The 24,476-nt window shown below is 40.2% G+C and overlaps 1 protein-coding gene across 7 annotated transcripts in view; it reads left to right on the top strand.

The window, feature by feature from the left end:
- Window positions 1-24,476, top strand: part of DIP2C (disco interacting protein 2 homolog C) — a 474,517-nt gene that overhangs the window by 412,937 nt on the left and 37,104 nt on the right. For 4 of the 7 annotated variants that reach the window (XM_039524924.1, XM_039524922.1, XM_039524928.1 and 1 more), the window contains 4 exons: window positions 3,270-3,438; window positions 4,847-5,017; window positions 12,844-12,873; window positions 14,598-14,659. In XM_039524924.1, the coding sequence (XP_039380858.1) occupies window positions 3,270-3,438; window positions 4,847-5,017; window positions 12,844-12,873; window positions 14,598-14,659 (432 nt within the window). The remainder of the gene's footprint in view (window positions 1-3,269; window positions 3,439-4,846; window positions 5,018-12,843; window positions 12,874-14,597; window positions 14,660-24,476) is intronic. The other 3 variants (XM_039524926.1, XM_039524925.1, XM_039524929.1) reach the window with 1 other exon arrangement.

The following is a 24,476-nucleotide window of genomic DNA, read 5'->3' as shown; positions in this document are numbered from 1 at the left end:
TGGGGATTGGATGGGGCAGGAGTCCGGGGGGGGAGGGGCGTCGGGGCGAGAAGCAGGGGGGATCGGATAGGGGACAGGGGACGGGCCATGCCTAACCAGCCCTCCATACAATTTTGGAAACCCGATGTGGCCCTCAGGCCAAAAAGTTTGCCTGCCCCTGGAATACAATGTGTGCCGTGGAGTTGTGATATGAATGTTTGTTTTGGAAGTGCAATGAGAGCTGCTTTCTTCTTGCGCACTTCCTGTCAGCCCTGAATGGGTAACTGGAGTATTGATCAAGTAACTTTTACAGCAAAAGTGAGGTCCTGCAAAGTTTCCTCTTAAACAAATGGATGTAGCTGTGGAGGAAGTGAACAAGAAACAATAGCTTCAAGGGGTGGAATTGCAACTTTCCAAACTGCAGCAGGAGAGGGACCATGCTCATCTACTACATTTTGTGGCCTAACTTGAACATAAGCATTGAGGTGAAATTCTTACACCAGAATAAAAGGGCTGCAGCATCATAAAGGGGCCCTAAAAGTCCCAGATCAGGAGATAAGGTTGCCACCTTTGTAATATTTAAAAAACGCTTCTCCCCCCCGAGGACCTGTCCCTGACCTGCCTCCTCCTCCCAGGACCTACTCCCCAGTCGCTCCTCTCCCCGCCCCAGCCCTGGTTGCTCACTGCTATTCCCCTCTCTCCCCTGCCCGGGTCTGGAGGGACTCGCCTGCAGAACCGCTGCTGGGAGCTGCAGCTGCCTGATGCAGGTAGGAGGTGGCCCTAGCTGAGTAGTAGCTGGCACGGGTGATGACTCGGTGCCTCCCCCGCCTGCAGTAGCAGGTTTTTGCGTGTCTGGTCAGTAGATCTGACCGGATACTATCAGGTCCCCTTTTTGACCGGACTTTCCTGTCAAAAACTAAGCACCTGACCCCCTTATCAAGACAGAAGGAGAATTCTCCTGGCAGTTCTCCTGGCGTAACTGAGGAAGACGGCCATAGGCTCAGAGAAGGCCAGTGAAAAATTCCCTTTGTGCAGGACAGCTCTCTCCTCTCTTTGTCTGTCTGTCTGTTACACACAAGATAAAGACTGGCCAAAACTTTTGAACTAGAGTGCCTGAAACCGGCATTGAAGTAAGTGGGGGCTAAGAGGGGCACCGCTTTCGATGGTGCTGAACACCCTCAACTCTTTGAGTGCTTGTCCATACATAGTCCACTCTTGGTGCACATGCACTTGGGGTTGGAGTCTGTTGTCCAGCAGTGTTCTTTGCCCTGAGTGCCCTTGTGCTCCCATACCAAGGGCAAAAGGGGCAGAGCAGACCCATCTACCGCTCCAGTCCTTCTCACCTGCGAGACGCAGTTCCTTGGTGTCCATGTCTTGACATAGCCTGTTTTCTTATCTGTGGTTGTGAATTGTGTACAGATTAGTGTTACACAGGAAAGAGTTGCCTGTTGGCAATCTTTTTGATAGTTCTTAATGGTTTCGGGAAGTTTTTACCTTCCATATAATGTCTTTTTTCCTCACTTGGATCTGTTTCCCAACACCACAGCTTAGTGGTGTCTCATCACAAGTCACCCAGCTTCACGTATTGTCCCACCTGCGAGGCAGCGATTCTGATTAATGATGGGCTCACCGAATGCTTTGTTTTGCCTTGGGAAAGCTCATATACTCAGGAAATGTTCAGTGTGTAAGTCCTTAAAGGCGAGAGAGACATGTTAGATTGTTTGATTGCTCTATGTGTGTAGCTTCTGATCTGGAAAGGGCAGACCCCACTGGAAAAGTTCCATTGCAGTCCAGAAGTATCTCTGTGAATTCTGGATCCAGTAGCTTCCGGGTTCCATCTTTGACGGTCATTTCAGTTTCAGACTCTGGTAGGACTGTTAAAATTAAATCCACAAAAGATCAACATTCCTCTGGGAAAGCCAGGGACAGATCCCTGATGGGCATTTCCACTAAGAGGTCCAACTCACCTCAACACTACCATTTTAAGAAGACCCCATGTCACAAATCAGGTACCCTGGGAGTTCTGAGGGAGCACAGTACCAAGGCTTTGGTACTATCCTGGGATGCCAAGCTACCAGTGGCTATTTCAGCACCAGCTCTTATGCTACCAGTCTTACTGGCACTGGTTTCCTTGATGCTTCTCACTTCAGCACAGAGTTTGTCAGTACTGGGCACCTTGACACCGTCAACCTCGATGCTCTCTGCTCTCACATGGAATTTATAGCTCACCTCCTCTTGGTACTGGGAAAGTTTGTGGTACTGAAGGATTTTCAAGTTTGAGAAGCCAGAATCTCCTCTGGTCTCCAAAGGGCTAAACATGCCTTCCAGCACCAGTGCTCTCCCCCCTCATCAGCATTGAGTGACTCCTGGAGCTGACTGCCTCAAAACTTACCCTTTGTGAGAACCTTTCCGATTTTCATCTTTTATTGTATTCTGTTGTGACGTGTCAAAGCTGAAAGATGCGCAAATCACAGATTAAGATGTGTGAGGAAAAACTGTAAAATTGATGGGGAAATCTGCTTGTCTGATAGTCACAGGGCACACAGGAGAGAACTGTCAATTTAGGAAACACTTTCTGAGGAAGAATTTGTCAGTGATGATACTGCAACAATTAGTGCTGCACCTTTGGCATAAGTTTCTGTTTTAGGGACATTACCAAGTGTCTTCATCTCAGTATAACTGTGCACTGGGGAGCCAATATACAATATTGTATATACAATACAATAGGGCTATGGCATTTCATTTTTAAAAGTTCATAACATTTTATGGAGAAAAATTTAAAGGCATAATTTACTTTTAATTTGGGGCCTGATCCTGGCCCCTTGAAAATTATGGCAAAGCTCCTGTTTATTTCCATGGGAGAGGGGTCAGTTCCTTGGTGAGTAGAAGGTTTTGTATTTTCTGTTCAAGAAAAGTTTAAATGATAATAACCAACCATAAACCTTTATCAGCTGGTGCGTATTTTACATGCTACTAACCCAGGTAGCTGTGTGCTCTTCCATGCATTTCTAGCAGTAAGGGCCACCTGCATTTTGTAGGGTTTAGTAATTTAGGACTAGGTTCTGCCTACATTTCCACTGACTTCACTTGAATTATATGGGTGCAACAAAGGGCAGAATTTAGCCCTTAACATAAAGCTGTGACAGCTGTGCAGTGTTAGTGAGATGTAAACATGTTGTGCTTAATATTTGATGTTAAAGTTTACACTTAAGGGCGAATACCCTTTTTAGTTTGCGATCATCTCATCTACAGAATTCTAGTCTGTGTTAACAAATCTTATGTTTTTGCAGCGTTTATTCAGGACACCAGTCTATTCTGATTCCTCCCTCAGAACTGGAGACCAATCCTGCTCTATGGCTTCTAGCTGTGAGTCAGTACAAAGTGAGAGACACTTTTTGTTCCTATTCAGTCATGGAGCTTTGTACCAAGGGACTCGGTTCACAAACAGAATCACTGAAGGTGAGGAATTCCATTTTTCTTCATAGTGTGACATTTCATTTGTATAGCGGTTAGGAATGTTTTCTGCTCAATAAGCGTGTGTTAAATCCATCCATTGAGGAGAAGATAATCAGAGAGTAAGGAAATCTTCAATACAGCCAGTATAATTCCTTGCCAAAGGCTGTATATTAGCTTTTGCCACCTGCTGCTCCCTAGCCCTTTTCCAGATTATGAGGTTCCTAGATGAGTTTATTCCTTGAGGCTTTCCAAATTTTTAAGATTTGTGTTTATTGTACCGCCCAAATCTGTAGCCGGTTGCTAGGGTTGTAAAAGTCAGAACTGTGTGTATTAGCCAACTTGCATATTGTATGTATAACTTACTCTAATAAATGCTCTAATCTTTTTCAGCTTGGGGTCTGGGATATACTGATGCTTTTGTTATGAACCTGATAAATGTTTTGCTATGCATTCTGCAGCCAGTTCTCTAACTAACTGTAACTGTTTTAAAAGATCTGTTTTTTTTCTCTTCAGTTGCAAAAGGGTTTAACTTATCCGATGTCAGTCACTGCCTTCATTTACTGACAGCTATAGATCTTTTTCAGAATTAAAGTAATTTAGGAAGGTAGTGTGGTGTCAGTGTGAAGCAAAGGAGCTTGGAGCCAGACAGTGTTTTTGTGCTTCAATATTTTCTTCCTTCCATCTCCTTTTTGTCATTAGACCTTATCCTTTTGTACCTATAGATGCATCTTATAGTGATTCAGGCTTACAGCTTGCCTAGAACAGTTCCCACCTTTTAGTAAAAGCATCAAAGAGTCCTGTGGCACCTTATAGACTAATAAACGTATTGGAGCATGAGCTTTTGTGGGTGAATACCGACTTCGTCGGATGCATGTCACATGCAGAAATTTGTATATGTAAAACTTGTAACATTTCTAATATCAGTGTTTTTGTAGCCTCTCACATGCAACTAGCTGTGAAATGTCAAACCTTCCTTTAATGATTCAGAATTCCCATTATTCTGTTGAAGCCCTGTTAGGTAGAGCTCAGGGTGTGTACACTGTCTCCCCTCCCTTGTGTCTTTAATAATTCTCCAGTCAGTTTTTTCCTAGGACAGTTAACTCTTCCAGTTCACTGGTCATTGCAGTCCTGAGCTGTTACTTGATACTGGCATATTTTCCCTCTAGAACTTTTTTGTGATCCATTTCCTTCTAAATGCTAGGGAAGAAGTTCCAGGCAAGTAGGTCTGTTCTATATCAGCCATAAATGTGTCAGTTGGCCATCCAGCTTCCATGAAAGACTGGAATCGGAGTATTATAATCCTATATTCTTGTGTTCATGTTTTGTTTCACAATGTGTTTAACACATGTTTTGATGCACAGTTTCAAAATTGATTAACTGTAGCTTTCACTATGTCATAATTTCTTCCTAGGGAAGGGGACTGGACCTCTCACGCGTACGGACATGTGTCGTCGTGGCAGAAGAACGGCCCCGAATAGCTCTCACTCAGTCATTTTCAAAATTATTTAAAGACCTGGGTCTCCATCCACGGGCTGTTAGCACATCATTTGGCTGTAGAGTTAACCTGGCTATATGTTTGCAGGTAAGACTTTCCATGTCTTAAATTTGTACAACTGCTAGTACTAAGAAAATGGTTATCAATGAGCAATTTTCTTGTCAAGCATGGGAGGTTTCATCATGTTTCATGTTGGTCGATTGCTTAGTTGTTCTTTAAGCATATTGAGCAAATCCATCTGTTACTTAATGTTCTCCTTTCATATGCAAGTAATACACTTCTGCATTTGTCAATGAACACTGTTCATCCTTCACAATACATTCATAGCATCTATTCTGCCCCAGATGTGCTGTAATTTAGTAAAGTGTATCAGAATGATACAACTTGTACTCTCAATACTCTAAAACAAAACTAGTTGGAATTTATTCATGTAATGCATATCCCTGCTTCCAAGTGCTTTCTTTATGTACTTTAAAACAAAGTAGCTTCCTGCTTTGTGTAGAATAGTTACTTACTTTAATCAGATAAATAATTTCTGCATACAATATGTAGGTCACACAGTAAAAAACTCAGCTGTCACCGTATGAGGCGTCTGTGTATTTCCAATTTGACCCATTCATCAGATGAGTCTCCAGGGAGAACCTGGGATTTATCTTGCGTTCTGCTTCAGGCATTCAGCTTTGTTGATTAATAGATTTAAAGGACAGAAAAGAACACTGTCATCATCTAGTCTGACTTTCTTTATAACACAGATCTTAGATCTTCACCTGTTGATTCCTGCATCCAGCCCAATAACTTGTGCTTTAGTAAAACCACATCTTTTTGGAAAGACATCCAATTTTGATTTAGAGTCCAAGTAATGGAGAATTTACCATACTCCTTAATAAAACGTTCTAGTATTTAATTATCCTTAGTGTTACAGCACAATTTTTCTATTTTATTTTTTATTTCCAGTTTGAATTTGTCTCGCTTCAAATTCAGCCATTGGATCTTGTTATGCTTTTGTATGCCAGAGTAAAGAGCCTTCTACTATCAGATCTTTTCCACTTTAGGTATTTAAAGTAATCAAGCCACCACTTAACCCTTCTCTTTGGTGAGCTAAATAGACGGAGCTCCTTAAGTCTCCTGCTGTAAGGCATGTTTTCTAGTCCACCTCTCATGCTTATGGCTCTTCCTTGAACCCTTTCCATTTTTCAATATCCCTTCCAAGTCTGGATAACAGAACTGGAACCAGCAGCATCTCACCAGTGCCGTATATAGAGGTAATATAACCTCCTACTCCACTAGTTCAAGAATCACATTAGGCCTATTGGGAGTTGGCTATCGGCCATGTCCACTAAGTCTTTTTCAGGGTGACCGTTTGCAGCCTTCAGTCCCCCAGTCTGCAAGTATAACCCACATGCATCCAGCAAAGGCTATTGTACCTTCTTAGCTCTTGTACCTACCACTGCTCCATGCTGGGGATCTCTTCATGGATAGTAGCAAAAGCCTTGCTCAAATATGGAAGCCAAAGACACATCTGAGCAGAAGTACTGCAAATAATGCACTTGCCTCCCTCTTCTACTACTCATCATTTTTATAGCACTTTGTTTTACAAGCAAGGCCATCCAAAAACGCTTCACAAGTATAGGTGATCAGCCCAGCACAGACCACTGCTTCTGTGCCTTATCCCCAGCTTTGCCCTTGGGCTGTTGCAGGGAACTGAATAATCAAGGCCTTCATCAGACTTTGGTCTAAAGTGACCTCACTACTGCAACATGTCAACAGAAAATGAATACAGTTGAGCCACTTCGCTACCTCTCATGTAACCTAATATCCCTTCAGTCCAGAGTTAAATTAGATGGCGATTTTAATGATCACTACTGAATATATGGCAAAGCTATAGTCAACTGAGTAAGATGAAAAGTCATTCTTTGTTCTGGAGGTAGCCCTCTTCTAATTCAGCATTCTCTAATTACTATCATAAATAGTCTCCCGGCATGTAAAAGTTCAAGCAAATCTCTTGCACTCCTAAAAGCAATACACTGTACCTGAATCCTTTTAGAATGAATGTCCCTTCTTCTTAATACATGTAAGATCTTGGAGTCAGACAGTAGTTGTGTTTAGAAACACTCGTGTTAATATTGTGAACTCAGACATCTGCATGACCTATTTCACTTAATAAATATTGACTTAAATTTCTAGACTTTGGGATCTTTCCAGTTGAAGGAGTTCTGTACCCTTGCGGAGAAACTGTTTCTTGCTCTCTCTCGAGTACCTGTAACTGTAAGGGAGATAGGAAAACCTAATAAAACAAGTAATCAAAATTTTCATTAAAAAAAAAAAAAGTCATCCTGGGAAACTCACATCAAAGAGATCCTCAGCCTGCTTTCTTTTGGAGAGCTGATAGTTAGCTCCATTTAGCAAATAGGGTTTAATTTACCCCCTCACCATGAATACATCCAAACTTTAAAAGCTGCATATCAGGGAATATATAGGTACTATAGATACCTACTGTGCAGGTAGATCCAGAACACTTCCTTTCCCATAAAAAGTAACCTAGGAATTCCCTGGTCAAGAAAACAAAGGAGAATCAGATGAACTAGCCACTTACTAACAGTCTGCTGGTTATGCTTCCTGCATCGCTTTCGACTTTGAAATGGCTGCAGGATTTCCTTTTGTGTGGGAGGAGGTGGGGGTGGGAGACATAGCTCAGGGAAAATTATGGCATTGCTGTCATGGCAGACTGCTTTAAATGTCCACTAAAACTTCTCAAGTACATGAGGTTAGTGGCCCTTCAGTCCCTGAAGCTCCATCCCTGAGTCTGTCTTTCAAAGCTTTGCTTGAATTCACTCTGTGCTCTGATGCATATGAGAACAGGCCATGAAGGGCATTGTAGAAAACAAGGACAAGCTTCCCTTTGTAAGCTGGGAGGCTTCACTTGCCACTAATGGAGATCTTCCTTTCAGGCTTGCACCAGTCCCCGGGGAGTTTGACATCATGCTGTTGGTGGATGCCTCACTTGGTATACAAGGCACTTCAGTAAGACCAGACTGGCACTAAAAGCAGCAAATGAGTTGGGAGTACACTGACCAGTTCTATAGTTTAGGCCTTCAGTCAAACTCAAAAATATCATTGAACCTAATGTGTATGGAAGCCCAGATTAACGCAGAGAAATGGCAGGCATAGCCCATCACTTGAGAACCTGATCAATACTGAATTTTATTTGGGGTACTTTTTTAACTTGAACATGTATGTATGTTGGCTTCCTGTCCAAAACTTAGCCCTTGGGAGTTCTGTGAATGCACAACATTATAGACCAGTTCTTGAGACGGGATCACCTCTCAAGTGAATATTTGTTAGCAATTTTGACTGCAGATTTAAGCTGTGTGCAGCACAAAATAAGAGGCAAGCCCAGCCCATTAACATCTGGGAGAGAACTGATGTGGCTACTCAGGTTGGCAGAGATCTTTGGGTGTGCTTGAATAGCTTAACAGCAGGCACCTCAATCCATAGGAGGAATTAAAAGTGTGTGCGTGATTTTTTTTTTAAATAGCTTTGAGTGGAAACCTGCTTAGTCGCTGTTTTGAAGTAGTCTATGCTTGTAACATTGCTCTGTAAGTCACTCTTCTGGGCAGAATGGCTCTTAAAGCAATTAAGCAAGGAAGATGTCAAGTGTGTTTTGATGTAATAGTGGAGCCGTTATTTATAAAAGCAACTGCAATATATGGCCTTTCAATAGAAAATGTAATAATGCCAAAATCCTCTGGAATATTTGGCAGGGTTGCTTCCTTTAAAGCGGCTGGTACTGTCGACTGTCAAAGACTGGATTCTGGGATAGATGGACTACTGTTCTGATTCAGTATAGCAGTTCCTATGATTTGTAGTATGCAGGTGTCTTGACTGAAGAGAGTATTCTGTTTCTGGATGGCAGGTTGAAGAGCAGAATGGGTCTTAATCCTTTCTCAGCAAGGTTCTTTAAGTTAGCATCTCTTCAGCATATTCAGGAAGTGGTCCTTGTTTGCTGGGGTCTTAATGCTGTGCTTCAGAAAAATGCTTTTGTACGTTTCTGAGCCAGTGGGATCTGCCTTTGTATTTATTCTTACGATTGGTGTAATCCTCCCTCCTACCTTGTAATCATGATATGAAAGAAGATGGAGGAATTATTGACATCTATCAATATATAGTCATTGAAACCTTACTTTCCACAAGGCTGGTTGTCAGACCCATTTGAGGTTCCGCCTAAAATTTGCACCTTTATCAAGAGGTGTTCGTGCTCACCACTTGCCACTTCTCCAGAGAGAGGCCTATCCTGATTGTCTTCAGAGTGAGTTACCTTTTTATTTGACTTGGATTCAATCTCTTATTCCTCTTTTACTGTAATTCCATCCATAGAAGATCCTATACATTGATTATTCCGAAGGGTCTCATTAGAGGGTATTCAGGGGCTGAGCATATCCTATGTTTATGCTCATGTAGGGAATGCACAGTGTTTGTGCTTTTGCTGAAAGTCACTGACTGAATAGCACACGTATTCTGGAAGCAGTCTTCAGCAACAGGGCAATTCTGTTCTGTAAATAGTTCTAAATTGTTCATCTAGTTATCTTGGAATTGCTAGTTTCTTTAATTTCTCCTCTTTTCAGACTAGTGACAAATGAAGGACACAAGTATTTTACCTAAAAAGTGCTCTGATTTTTTGAACAAGCTTCTTCTATTTTTTCCTTTAAAGTGAAGTGATATGTAAAGAAGAAATAATGAATTTTGGAGCATGTTGATCAATCTTATTTTATTAATATATACTTGGAAAAGGCAGGCATCCTAATAATCCCCTTGATACAAAACAGTTTTATACTAGTAAACTAATGGTAATCTTAGTATTGCACCATATGGAATTCTATTGGACTAATACACTGATGCTGAATATATTCCTTCTGTCTAATTTTAGACAGAATTACCATATGTCGCAAAGGGCAAGATTTGTAAAGGTGTTGAGGCACCTAAAGATACAGATAGGTATTTTTGAAAATCCTAGGCACCTAAATGCCTTTACAAATCTAGCACCTTATTACTAGAAGTCAGATAGGTATTTGGTAAAGGTATTTCTGAGATAAGTAGATTGGTATAGCATATTTTACTTGTCATGTACAATTTCCTGAGTATTCTCTAAAGAAATAGAAAAGTAGGGATGAGCTATTACCAAGGCAGAGATGCTTCTCCAGAATTTTTAGCTTTGTAAGCTAGCTTTCATTTAAATACTTGGAATTTATTGAGTTTTTAGTGGGGGGGGGGGGGAAAGGAGTGGCACAAAAAGGCATTGAAGTTCTAATTACAACTCCCATGCTTAATTATCCTTGAGATAATTTTTTTTTACAAAGAATCACTTTGTTATTAACCTCCACTGGAGAAGAAAATGCCTTCAGCCACATTTGCTCCTTTGGAAGAAAATGATCAAGTACATTTTTGTTGCACGATAATTAGAAAAGTTACTGGACTCTTCATTTAGTATTTTTTAGTTGAGGAAAACTGTGTATTGATGCTTCACTCCAGTTAACACCTACATATTAATTGCTTTGACTGAGAATTCTATTAGTAAAATATTTTAGGAGACAATGCTTGTTTGTATCTTTTTCCTTAGTAAAAGATCACACTTCTGCAGATCTCCTACACCAGGAATAATGTTGGATTTCTTTTAGAGAACTAGAACTGCTCTGATAGAGGACTATTCATTTTTTATGTATATTTCTTCAGATGGTAGTAGATTTTTGGCATGTATGATTTTGTACTTGCGTATGTAGTACAAATCCTTCAGATAGTATTTCCAACTCGAGAGATTTTCTGGTGAGTCATGATATTGAGTGACTTTCTTAAATCTCCATCTGCTGGAATTATGTTAGGCTACGTCTATATCAGTGAGCCTATGTCAGTATAGGAGGTTTTCTGCTGGGGTAGAAACACAGCCTCCCCGAATGACATTAGTTATGTCAACAGAAACTCTCTTCTGTTGACATAGCTGCATCTACATTGGAAGGTGTTTGCATAGCTATGTTGGTCATAGACTCATAGACTTTAAGGTCAGAAGGGACCATTATGATCATCTAGTCTGACCTCCTGCACAATGCAGGCCACAGAATCCCACCCATCCACTTCTATAACAAACCCCTAGCCTATGTCTGGTCAGAAGTGTGTCATACCCCTAACCAACATAGCTATGGCAGTTGCCTGATTCATGACTTTTAAACACTTGTGGTTGGCAATATTGTACATACACAATTGTCCCTGACTTCAGTAGAAGTTAGGCACATAGGTCTCAGAGAGAAAGATTTATCCCTACATGAGTGGTTTTTTTCTTCTTCTAAACATCATACACAAGAAAGGATATGCTTGCTGGCTTTGTATTACCACTATAAAGAAGAATCTATAAAATATATCTCGTTTCTAATCAAGAGTTAGTTTCACACTAAGTGAATTTGTATACACAGGGTTAATGTTTCAGCCAGATCTCAACCCACCCTCTAATTCAATGGGCACAGTGGGTGGGTAGCACAGTCATCTAACTACCAGATTTACATGCGTCCACAGAATTAGAGGACAGTGTTGAAAATTAAATTTCAAATGTTGGCCATTGAGCTCATATTGAAAAACTTTATGAGGGCAGTTTAGGGTATTTTTAAAAGTCAACTCTGAAATTGGAGTATTACATTTTCACATTGGTATATATGTTTGGTCATGGACTTACTGCACGTAAGCTGGTCTCATGCTTAGTTGCAGTTTTATAGTATATGGTGAAACTTACACATCGTTATCTATATGGCTATTCTCAGGCAGCAATGTAATATTCAAACATGTCCTATTTAAAATTGCTCCCTCTTCCCCTTCATTCAAGATATACCAATTTTTAGCTGTTGCTATGGCAGTTTCCTATAGGCTAAAAAGTTGACAGTCTAGTTCTGTGGGCACTAATATTTTTATTAAAGCAGTGCACTGCACTCCAGTGCTCCTGGAATTGTCTAACTTCATCATCGATCATAGGTCAAGTCCCATGCTGCCCTTCGGAGTTTAGGTTTTCCACATGACAGCACAGTGAGTGGTTGCTATATCACCAGAGTGTCTGAAACAACAGGCTTAGTAACAGAGGAATAATCATCACTGTATTTTTTATTGTTACTTCACTGTAATGTTGAATCTTGATGTTGAACTATTTGCTTTTTATTAGCATTTACTTTTACTGCTTCACACCCTGCATTCCAGGGTTTGTGGACAAAGAATGAAGGCGTTATGTAGTACCGAGTTACATAATTAGTTTTGAACATATAGAAATCAGACTATACAAGAAGACTTGATTTTATTCTACCCTATGAGCAGGTTAATCTGTGTGAAAAATGTGTAAGTATCCTTTTTTCCTCCATTGCCAACTAATTTTGCCAAAAACAAAACAAAACCCCGAGATACTTACTGCTTTTAAGGGAAAAAAGTAATCACTAACAGCCTTTATTTGTTAGAGTAATGGCAAACTTGGAGCCCCTGTTTCAATTTATGTGCATTTAAAATAGCGAGTCTATAATATTTACTTACACTTTCACATGAAAGATAGCGTGCTTAACCTAAATTGTCTACTAACATTGTCTGTAGTGTCCTAAAATCACTTAAGTCTGTTTGTCTAAGGTTAACAGTCTGTTGCTGTCTCTTCTGTTGCTCTACTAAAATATCGACACCTCATTTTTTTTACCTTTTTTTTAAGCCTTTAATGGTAAAATAGTTAATTTGTAAGATTCCTGTATTTGACATTGTTTTTCTTTTTATTTTACTCCCCGCTTTTTGCATTTCCTCTCTTTTTTTCCCCCTCCCACCCTTCATTCCCATATGTCGTTATTATTTTTGTCTTGTGTTACTTTCTTTCCTTCTCTCCCTCATCCCTGCTATTCCTGCTGCTATAGCCTCACAGGCTGGGGAAGCTGGCCGAGCAGGTAGGGGATTTTCACGTTCCCTAAATACCCACCTATCAGCTTCCAACAGTGGGACAGACTAGAAATTGAGTCTGGAGATTTGAGGATTATCAGATTCTTTGTGTGTGATTATGAACAAGTCCAGTACAGTTCTGTCTGGATGCAGGCTTCATGAAAAGTTAGCTGGCTATAGTTATTATTTCATTCATACTGAAAATAACTATTGCCATGATGGTTGTCTTTAATTTTCTAACTAACCTGTTTCCATTATTTTACAAATTGGTTACAATCTATTTTTTTTTAAACAAATTATGGATAACAGTTTTTTTAGGGTTTTTTTCCACATTCATCTATACTCAAACTAAGCTCTGCACTCAGCACTAGTCTGTTACACTGCTGAGTTTATCAGTAGATGGAAAATCACATCTTTAATGGCTAGATCAGATGTTGTATCGTGTATTTTGTATTATTACAAGCTAAAGAGGCTAACGTGCATGTGCAGCTCTGTTTCTCTTTGACTATCTTGGTGGTGGGTTACTGATCAGTGTCTGTATTGTAAATATTAATTGTTAGTAATGTCTTTTCTCCTTTTGGTATGGAAATTGTTTACCTGTAGAACATCATCACAGTTTTCAGTGCTGAACAAATTGTGGAACTACCAGTAAGCACTGCAGTAGAAACTTAAAATAGCAAATTGGTTTTAATTCTTTTAGCTCTAAATATGTCCATTTCTCAGCATTACATTGTACTGTATATCTTAAAGTGGTTAGAGGACATTGTGGTTTGATGGTCTGTAATATTCCTTGAAAACCTAAGTAACTGATACAGGCGGTCCTGTAACTATTATCTGGTGTTCAAAACATTAAGCTGCTTAGAACAGAATTTCCAAAATTCCATTGTTCTAAAACAAAGTTGTGCAGTTGTTCTAGCTTTCTACCTGGCTGTGGAGCGGATTATGTAGCAAAGAAAAGATCACTAGAAATAGGAAATTCAGATTATACATGGTGATGAGTTTAAGCACTTGGATAAGGGAAAAATCATTGCAGAGTACAAAACAACTGTAAAAACAGTCTGCTGTTACCAGAGTAACTGAATATTATGACTCCAAATGGGTAGTAAAAATATAAAGTGGAAAGCTGATAAGGAACAGAATAATTGCTTATAGATCTTCAATCCATATCAGTTCATGTCATGTGTGCTGCCTTTTAATATCTTTAGCTTTAAATATATGCTCTGTTGCATGTGTGGAAGATTCTTAGCAAATCATGTTTCACATTCCTGACCACGTGCTTTTACCATTAAACTGTGTCTCCGTAGCAATTTCAGCATTCCTTTATATGACAAAGCATTTAATATATTTTTGTATGTATCAATGTGCTGAATAGTCAACCTTTTAGAAGCAAAGAAAGCTTATGTTGACATTTAATTAGTACAATCATTTGAAGTTCTCACAAGCCGCAAGGCAACAGTTATCCTAGGGTAGGTATATTTTGAGGTTATTATATTATGATTGTTATAATAGTATAATTATTATATAATATAAAAGATTTTATAATCCAGTTTTAGTTTGGTTTTATTAGCACCTTAAATAAATGTTATTTGATTTGCCTAACTAACAGACAATTTTTTCCATTCCTAAACCGTAAAATTACTTTTACAGTTATTTCAATTAGAATATGTTGTATTTCATATAATTATAAATTCATATAAACTAAATTCTAACTAGAATATGTTACATTTCACAGGGAACATCTGGACCAGATCCCACCACTGTGTATGTTGATATGAGGGCACTGAGACATGACAGGTATGAACCCCATTTTTCTTTGTTCCACAATATGCAAATTGGACAGATTTGCAAGTGCATAGCAGGAACAGTTTTACAATACAGTTGTCAAGCTGTAAAAGTGGTACTAACCCTCAGATTCTTACTGATTTCCACCAGCCACCTAAAATAGAAATGACTGAATTAACAAAATGCTGGTATAATTGCAGGCTTTCGAGATATTGTGGACAGTATGTTGACACACTTAACGCTGTATGCTTCTCTACTTCTTTTGTTTTGTTCAAGGTCACACTGGTAATCCAATTCTTTCTAATAGAGGTGCTCCTTTTTTTTGTTTTGTTTCATCCCATCAGGCTTGATTCACTTTACCCCAGGCCATTTTAACCAAGCTGAGGGTTGCTAGCTAGTTGGATAACAATTTATTGTGTGAACTTTAATGCTTTTACTCAGCTCAGTACCTTTATACCAGTATTCCTGCATCCATATGAAGGATTGTCCCATTTTAATTATACACCTCTACCTCAACATAATGCTGTCCTCGGGAGCCAAAAAATCGTACCGCATTATAGGTGAAACCGTGTTATATTGAACTTGTTTTGATCCACCGGAGTGCACAGCCCTACCCCCCACCCCCGGAACATTGCTTTACCACGTTATATCCAAATTTGTGTTATATCGGGTCATTTTATCTCGAGGTAGAGGTATATCTGTTTCTAAATCAATACAGTTAAAGAAGAACAAAAACTGCATGTAAACCAGGCCTAAATCTTTTGCCCAGTTTCTCTTGACTGCTAGCAGTGGTTTCCTCCTTTACCAGGCTAACTCTTACTAGTCTATCTGGTTGTATACCTCTCTATGCTGGAGTCTGTAGCCCAGCTCTGCCACTGACTTGCTATCTAACCCTAGGCAAGTCACTTAACCACTTTGTCTTCATTTCCTTAGCTATAAAATGAAGATAACAGTTAGCTATTTCACATGGGTGTTCTGAGAAATAGTTAATGTTTGTAAAGCACTTTGAATGTATAAATCACTTATTGCACTGGTACAAACCTCTTTTCTGGAGGAGGTATAAGAGTGCTATGTCTTCCTATCTTGTTCACTGTACTACATTAGTCAAAACATTAATTTCAACTGGCAGTTTCAAATCAGGTTAAATTACTGGTTAGGCAATTTATAGTGGCTTCCTTCTACAGTAACTTTTAACTAAGTCTTCTCTGTGTCTGCAAAGCAATTTTTTTACTTTTGTTTCAAAAGATTTTCACTTACTGTTGAGATTTAGCAACTGTACCTCACCCTTAGGAAACATAAAAGCTTTGCCAGCAGAGATGGTTGGAAAATCATTTGAAATATGTTGGGGGGAAGAACAGGAGGACTTTTTATTATGGAAACTTTTTTTTTTCACCTTTCCAACTTGAAATCAATTTTTTTTGGAGGAAAGCAGATACTTTTGTGAATTTTTCTTTTTGTTGAAAATCTAATTTCCCATCAAATGTTGAAATAGAAAATTTTGGACCAGCTTTATTCACCAGTTCTGCTTCTATTCTTGGAAAAAAATATATTTGGGGACAAACCCAAGCAGTCTTTTCTTTCTTCATGGTAGTCGAGAGCTCTCTGCCTAGGGCTGGGTGAGAACACCATCCGTCTTTCACATATACTCTCTGAGAATACTCTGAGGTTGCAGTCCTCAATAACTAATGAGTCACAAAGTGATTATGCAGTAGCACATGTAGCCTGGTCGTTGGGGCATTAAATAGTTCTTTGGCAGTGCAGGGTACACAACAGTGCCTGGCTGCCCCTCTACCCAAACAATTCTTATTAATTCAGTGCTGCTCTTCTGAGACACAGCACTACAAATGACAATACTGATGCCTAATCAGATCCAAGTGAAACTACTGTATTCAGAATTCATCCACAGAGTATACAGCAATCGTAATCTTGCAATTTTTTTGTGAAGCAATTAATTCTGTGCAATATGGGCATAACATGCACGAAAGTAGACCTACTGAGAAGCTAATTTCTTTTTCCTAATCTAAATCAATGGGAGGTGGTGCAGTTCTGTACTTGGGAACAAAGACGGCATTGCCTCACTTCTTAACCTCTTTCATCACTACTTAGAATGTCACTCGTGTGGAAGAAAATAATTTTAGCCTACACTAAGAGGAAGGTTGTGGCTATGGCGAGGGGCATTGGTTGGGAAGAGAGACAAGTAAACATAGGGAGAAAGAATTAGTTTTTCTTCTAGGGGAAGAAGGAAATCTGTAAAGTAGTCCTTCGTGTGAAAATGTATTCTCTTTTTACAAGCTGCAGAAAATTGATTCACACACAGTATCTACAGTCGGGGCCGGCTCCAGGCACCAGCCGACCAAGCACATGTTTGGGGCGGCACAGCGCTCGGGTTTTTTTTGTTTTTGTTTTGGTTCGTCGGGGCAGCGCTGGAGGGGTTTTTTTTTGTTTCGGCGGCGTGGTGCTCGGGGGAGTGGGGGCTTGGCGCGGCACTCGGGGCGGGGCTTGTGTGGTGTGGCACTCGGAGGGGGTGGGGCTTGGTGCGGCGCTCGGGGCGGTGAGGGCTCTGGCTGGGGGTGGGGGCTCTGGGGGAGGGCTGATGGTGAGGAGTTTGGGATGTAGGAGGGTGCTCTGGGCTGGGACCGAGGGGTTTGGAGGGCAGAATGGAGATCAGGGCTGGGGGGGAGTGGGTAACAGCTCCGGCAGGGGGTGCAGGCTCTGACGTGAGGCTGGGGATGAGAGATTTGGGGTGCAGGAGGGTGCTCTGGGCTGGGAACGAGGGGTTTGGAGGGCGTGAGGGAGCAGGTGGTTGGGGCGCCGGGGGTGGGGTGGCTCAGGGGTGCTTACCTCAAGCAGCTCCCAAAAGCAGCACTTGTTCCCATTCCAGGTCCTATGTGGAGGTGCAGGCAGGCGGCTCTGCTGCACACTGCCCCATCCTCAGGCACCTCCCCTGCAGCTCCCATTGGCTGCAGTTCCCGGCCAATGGGAACTGCGGAGGCAGCGCTTGGGGCAGGGGCAGCGTGCGGAGCGGAGCATCCTGGTTGCCCCTATGCGTAGGAGCTGGAGTGAGGATTTGTCATTGCTTCCGGGAGCCATGCAGAGCGGTCCCTGACCCTACTCCCCAGCTGGAGCGCCATAGCGGGGCAAGCCCAGATCCCGCTCCCCAGCAGGAACTTGAGGGCCAGATTAAAATGGCTGGTGGGCTGGATGCGGCCCGCGGGCTGTAGTTTGCCCACCCGTGATTTAGAAAAATGATTTTATTGACACACGGTAATTCTCTTGTCTTACTTTATGATTTGCTAAACAGAAAAGTTGGTATGCTAGAATCTGAGACTACAGACTAGCTTAGAGTAGGATGAGAATTTAATTACTAAATTACCCATTAAAATAATGAAGCAATTAAGATGAATGAAAACTATCCTTGGGTCGCTACTCCTGTGAGTGTGATTTAACACTCTTAACTTTCTGTCAGAACTTGAGGACACATGCTGTATATACCTCTTCTCATCTGCCAACACACTACACGGAAATCCTCTTTTCTGGCATTTGAAATCCCCTTGTTTGCTTTTATATTGCATCTACTTGAAAGCTGCATTAGTCTAGTGAAAATAGCATAGCCCACAGTAAGTGCGTGAAAGAAAATCAAGTTAGCCCAATCAGCCGCCTTCAATAATAAGGAAGTTTATGCTTGTAGACCCATTTCTACAGAGCATTTTTTCCGCTTCCTGTTTCAAGACATCTCCATTAGAGTTCAGTTCTGGGGGTAAGAAATGCAAATTCAGGGTGATATTGTCATCCACCCTATCTGTGGTATCTCCTTGAGACTACCTCACTTCAGTAGATTTAGCAGTGGCCAGTCTCCCAGTTCCCATCAGTAGTGCCACAAAACAGGCATGTAGCTTGCATAATCACCACTTTCAGTACAGTGGGATCCCCTTAAGACTGTCCTTGATACAAAGGCTATTCACATAAATACAAGCTGAACAAGTTGGACTCTGCTCTTAGGGCTTCCATCGATAGCATTTTTTTTGGACAACTTGACATTACTCCTTCCAGATTCAAATAAATGTTACTGGGGCATGGTATTTCTTATTCAAGACAGTAACTGAAATGCTGGACTACTTCATATGGAAAGGAGTAGGAACCTATAGGAATCGCCCCAAGAATCAGATTCCATTGAAGGAGCTACAGGAAATCACCTACAAATACAGTAACACGTATCATTCATGACCATAACATCGAGCAGTACAGTGACTCCTGTTGTGATGGTGAAACGTCAACAACAAAGTGTCTTCACCACCAGGCTCCTCATTGACTGCTCCAGACTTTAAAGCGATCAGTGCAGATATGTCTTTGCATGGGCTCCCCATCCCTGGCCCAAGGAAGATGGTGATTAAAGGAATGAAATCTCCTCTTATTTTTCAAAGGGCAACAAAAGTAGCAGCCTTCCATTTCAAAAAGAAAATGCAGAACACCTATGCACTAATCTAGTGGGACAAGACATCTGTAACGTACCTTAATAGACAAGACAGAACAAAAAGCTCATTCAAAAAAAGAAGCAATGGAAGTAGATACTGTTATGTGCCGAGATGAAGGGAGCATCAATAAAAGCACTAAAAATAACATAGAAGGTAGACCCATCAGACTGGTCCTCAGTACAGGAGAATCTTTCTCTGTCACACAGTTTAAGGGAATTCCACAAAGACATCTATTCACAGTAAGCCCAAAAGACACAGATGGCTACTGCCCAAGAAAGATACTGCAGAACTCCAGTGATAGACACGCTTTCTCCCAGTTGGCTGAATTTTTCCTGTATATCTTCCTGCCCCGTGCCTCTTAGGGAACAACTTTAATGAAAAATAGAATAAACAACAATGATATTATTGTTATGCTGTCTGAGGTGATTCTGTCCATCACACGCCCAATCACTTTGGTAAGTCATGTTCTCGGTAGCATGGCATGCTTCTCAAGCAGCCAAACACCAGATCCCTAAATCTGACAACCTGGAACTTGAGAGGGATGTTTAGAAGAAAACAGACTAGTCTGTGGAGATTCTCATTGCATCAAGATGCCCATCCATTCAAAGGGGTATTCGTCAGCCTAACCAACATTTGCTGCTTGTGCAGTGGTAAAGATGTAAATCTGACAGTTGCAGGTGTCATTCATGACCCTAACATCAAGAGCAGTACAGCAGCTCCTGTTGTGATGTTGAAACATCAACGACAAAGTGTCTTCACCACCAGGCACCTCACTGACCACTCCAGACTTTAAAGCGATCAGTGCAGATATGTCTTTGCATGGGCTTCCCATCCATGGTCCAAGGAAGAGGGTGGTTAAAGGAATGAAATCACTGCCATACATGCATATAAAGGACTGAAAATGTCTAGCCTAGTAAAGCAGACCTCAGTTATCTACAGGGTGATGTATGCAGCTGTCTTCATCTTCACTAACAGACAAATCATAGATAGAAAACCAATTAGATTGTCAAAACCAGCATTTTGGATGTATTGTGTCAAAATGAGGATAGCAATAGAGCATTAAAATCATTAATGCATCCACCATGTGATCAGTTGTCACTATACTTTCCCATTTAAAAACTTTCCCATTAGCAGTGGAGCTGGGCAGCAAAGAGTTTTCCCATCCTGGGGAAAATTTTGAGGTATTAAAATTTTTTTCCCGTTGTCGATCTGGACAGAAAATCAATCTCAAACTTTTGTGAACCAACAAGCTGAAAGAAATTTCAGTTTGGTCCAGTCAAAACATTGACATTATAACTTTTTTTTTCTTTACTATATTTAGCTTACATTTTTAAACAAAAGAGTTGGTTTTTTAAATGTATTTTTTTCATCTTGAAAATGTCACAGGGGAGTTTTAAAAATTCAATTTTTTCCAAATACATTTTCTCGAATGAGAAATTTGTCAAAACCAACCCTTTCCTGCGAAGTTTCAGTGTTGACAAATAAAAAATAAATAAAACTATCTGGAGGAGACTTGGAATAGCTATTAATCTTGGCACACATGAACTTCCCTGTATATTCTAGAAGAATAAAATTCTCCATGCACCCCACGATTTTCTCATGCGGTTAAATTCTGTCTACACATAACAAGGACCTGTTACAGTCCTTGTCCTTTCAAAGTGCAAGATGGAAAAGCTCCAGCACAACCTTGATCACAGCACTTATTTGAAAAGGACAGAAAATGTAAGAAAAAAACTGGAGTCCTTATTCAGTTAGTTGTATCCAAAGCATGCAGATTAAAAAAAAAAAACTTCAAAACTTTTCACTGTCCAGATAGATCTGGTGCTGACTTCAATGGTCATCTGTGGATGCTTAAGAAATGCAAGATTAGACCCCAATTGTGGAAGCTCCTATATTCAGAAGATTTAAGTTCACTTTTTTACAAAGTTCTTTTTATATTTACATGGATTAAAAAATAAAAATGCCTGTGCTAATAGTTTTAGGTCAACTATGATAATTTTACACAAGTTTGTAATAAACTATTAAGCACATCCATTTCTCATTTATTTGTATTGTACCTAGAACTTGGCCAGACAAATAATTGAATTGTACATACTTGTGGATATTGTATAATTCTGTACATAATATGTACAAGAATGGAAGCTTTCTTATAGCTAATGTAACTATAAAAACTGCTCTCATATTTTTCTTCAATAAAATGATTGCTGGCTAAAAGGTGGGCGTCCTTACTTCCCTTTTCTTACGTGCATGCACATGCACTCTTCCCACTGATCCTAATTGTGAATTCCAGTATTCCATTTAATAAATCTTATCCTTCTCCCAGTCCCATATTAAATCCCTATTTCAGGACTGAGTTAAAAAAAATTGTGGATTACAATACATTAAATACATGCTTAAATTGTCCTGTGTGCTAGTTCTAGTGCTGAGCAGCTCAGCTCACTCCCTTGTCACATGAACACTCTTTGGGACAATCAACAGTGAGCAGGGAGCTGAATCCAAAGCTTGGGAATTGCTGTATACAATGAAAGAAGGGAGAGATCGTTTAAGTTTATTGAATTCTTTAAATATCTGGTCATCACTTGTACTATGATCAGCTATGGTGGTCTCTCATTGAAATATTCAGATTCCATGATTAGAAACAAATTACTGTTCTTCTGGCTTCATACCACTGTGGAGTCTTATCCTTAGGGCTATTCGTGGCAGAAAGATAACTAGAGAGGCAGTCGGTCTGTGTCGCCACTTATGCTCTTGGTCCAAAGCACAGGGAGGAGAGATGGGCACCAGCATGGCCAACAGATATTGCTAGCAAAAATCTTGTGGTCTCAGGCACAAAGTGCATGTGCACCTCAAGTGGAATACAGATAACTCCAGTTACTTGTGGCAAGTTGCCTTTCTTTTTAAGAGATGTTCATTTTGCAGAGTAAAGTTGGTAGATTTCTGATTGCCTCTGTGGATCCATTAGCTCCCACTTGTAGTCTTGTTTATCTTTATCCAGTATCTGAACATCTCATGCAGTGTAGCATGGTTGGGGAGTTGGAAGGAACAAGCATGATTCAGGGAAACTCCTCTTTGCTCTTTAGAATTCCCCTTTAAGTGTTTTAGCATTTTATATTCCTCTTTTCCAAGCTAGCTCATCAACATTTTTGTTATTGACTGTTCATGTTGGAAAGTAGAGTAGCAATATATTCTACTCTGATTCATAACTCCCTTCTTGGGTAGCTCTGAGTTAGTTGGCTTGCAAAGTCAGGAGCCAGGGATATTTTAACTTCTTGGTATCGAGAAGTTGATGCTACAGATGGCTTCCCCTCCTACTTCTAGCACTACAAAAACCAAAACCTGCTACATCAACCCATTCTTCAGCATTATACTGATCTGAGCACTAGCTCAACGGCAGGTATTGACATAAGTCTATATATTGCAGTAACCCCAGGTGTCCTGGCCAAGATTGGGAACTCACTGTGCTACAGACTGTATAAACACAAAGGCAGACCTGGACCATGGCATTAAAAAGGTTACAATGGAGGTTGGTCAGGAATGTTCCTATAAAATGTCATTTCATGGAAACAGAAACTGTTTGTGGGAAAGAGTGTTATGATAAATCTGTTAGAATTTTTTTTTTGAAAGTTTCAGAATTGTCAGTCCTGTTTCAATATTTTCTAAATGAAGTTTTTTTTTATCAGTTTGAAATGACTTTTCCTTTTGAAAATTTAGTTAAGAGAGAGAACCGTTTCCCCATCTAGCTCTAGTTACAGTCTGAGAAGACTAGCAACATCCAGAAGTTAGGAAAGGCAGAAAAATATATAAATAATTATTTTTAATATGCATTAGCTAGTATTATAACTGCATCATATGCTGGCTGACTTCCTGTAAGTCTTGTTGCTGAAGGATTTGAAGCCTCATGTGCTCAGTTCAAGGAGGAAAGAGCATGCATAAAAACTAGTATTAAAGAAAGCACAAAGATGTTTGTGAGAGGAGCAGCTTCGCAGGCTATCAAAGGTAGCATCACTAGGGGTGGGGAAGTGAAGATGTGATCTGAGACCAGAGCAAGTAAGTAGGAAAAGTCAAAATAGTTAAGGGCCTTGAAGGTTAGGACAAGAAATCTGAACTTGATACGATGGAAGAGAAGGTGCCTCAAAACACAAGCCTGTTCAGTACCAAAAAATATAGACAAACTGGAGGAGTTCGGAAAGCAATAAAAGTGACTATGAGCTTGGTTGGTGGGATTGATTTTGTGAGGGAAAGATGAGTTAAATCTTGGCCAAGTGATGTTAAAGGGTGAACATGAGCTAACCTATATTTGAAACTGGTGGAAAATGCCAACAATGGAGAGCAATTAGTTAAGGTTGTATTCAGAGGTCTAACTAGGAATAATAAGCTAAAACTAAGAAAAGGAATATTTATACAAAATATCATGGGCAAAAAGCCTGAGGATTAGTCCCTGAAGGGAAGTGGAAGAAGCCCCATCATTTGGGACATTTTAAACAAGACTGGACATAGCACTAGACAATTTACTTTAGGAAACAATCCTTTGGCAGGGAGTTGGACTTAGATGACCTGATAGCTTCTTTCCATCTCTATTAGAATCACAAAATTGAAAATATTTCTTAGTGTAACTACAGAACAGTCTGTTAAGGCTTTTCCCAGAGCTGCCATAGCAGCAATAATTAGTACCACTCCCAGCGCTCCAGACCCTGAGGCTGGCTCAGAACAACACTTTACTTAATAGCTCCTCTGACAAACTCTCTACTTCTGTGATTGAAATTGGTGAGGAAACGAGCAAACTACAAAATACATCCTGAGTGATTCTTCTGCTAAGAGATTTAAAGGGAAAGAGGAGCCTAGAAGAAAATATCCAGCTGCAGATGGGATGGGACAGGCAGGAATAAATTTATATTATTGTAACTACCTTCTGATTATGTGCTGATAAAACAAGACTACAGCACAGTGTTTGGTGGTTTAACACTGAAATTGATGTATCCAGATTGCTTTATCTCAATCCTTTCCCCCCATGATACAAGTGCAATTATAAAGAGAAGATCCAAACCTATCAAAGGGATCAAACTATCACCAGCAAGAGAAAACAGTTTTACAAAGTATCAACACCACAGTCATCTTTTCTGCGGAGTCTTTTTCATCTGACTTGGGATGCAGGCAGCTTTCTGAAGTTCAACTAGAAGTTGAATCATCCGGTTTAGAATTTTTTGTTCAAGTTGCCTGTAAAGAGGCAATCTGTATCTTTGAGACTATCTGGCACTAGAATGAGATTTTAAAACATTACACTGTTCCCAGAGAGTACCTGTGCGGCATTATTGCTTTTGGTTTTGAGGAAACATACTTGTTCTTAACTTTATCTAGTA

The sequence above is a fragment of the Mauremys reevesii genome, linkage group 2 (genome assembly GCF_016161935.1).
Source record: "Mauremys reevesii isolate NIE-2019 linkage group 2, ASM1616193v1, whole genome shotgun sequence".
In the NCBI taxonomy this organism is placed as follows: Eukaryota; Metazoa; Chordata; order Testudines; family Geoemydidae; genus Mauremys; species Mauremys reevesii.
Note: the sequence above shows the minus strand (reverse complement) of the source record. Positions and strands in the feature narration are given on the sequence as shown.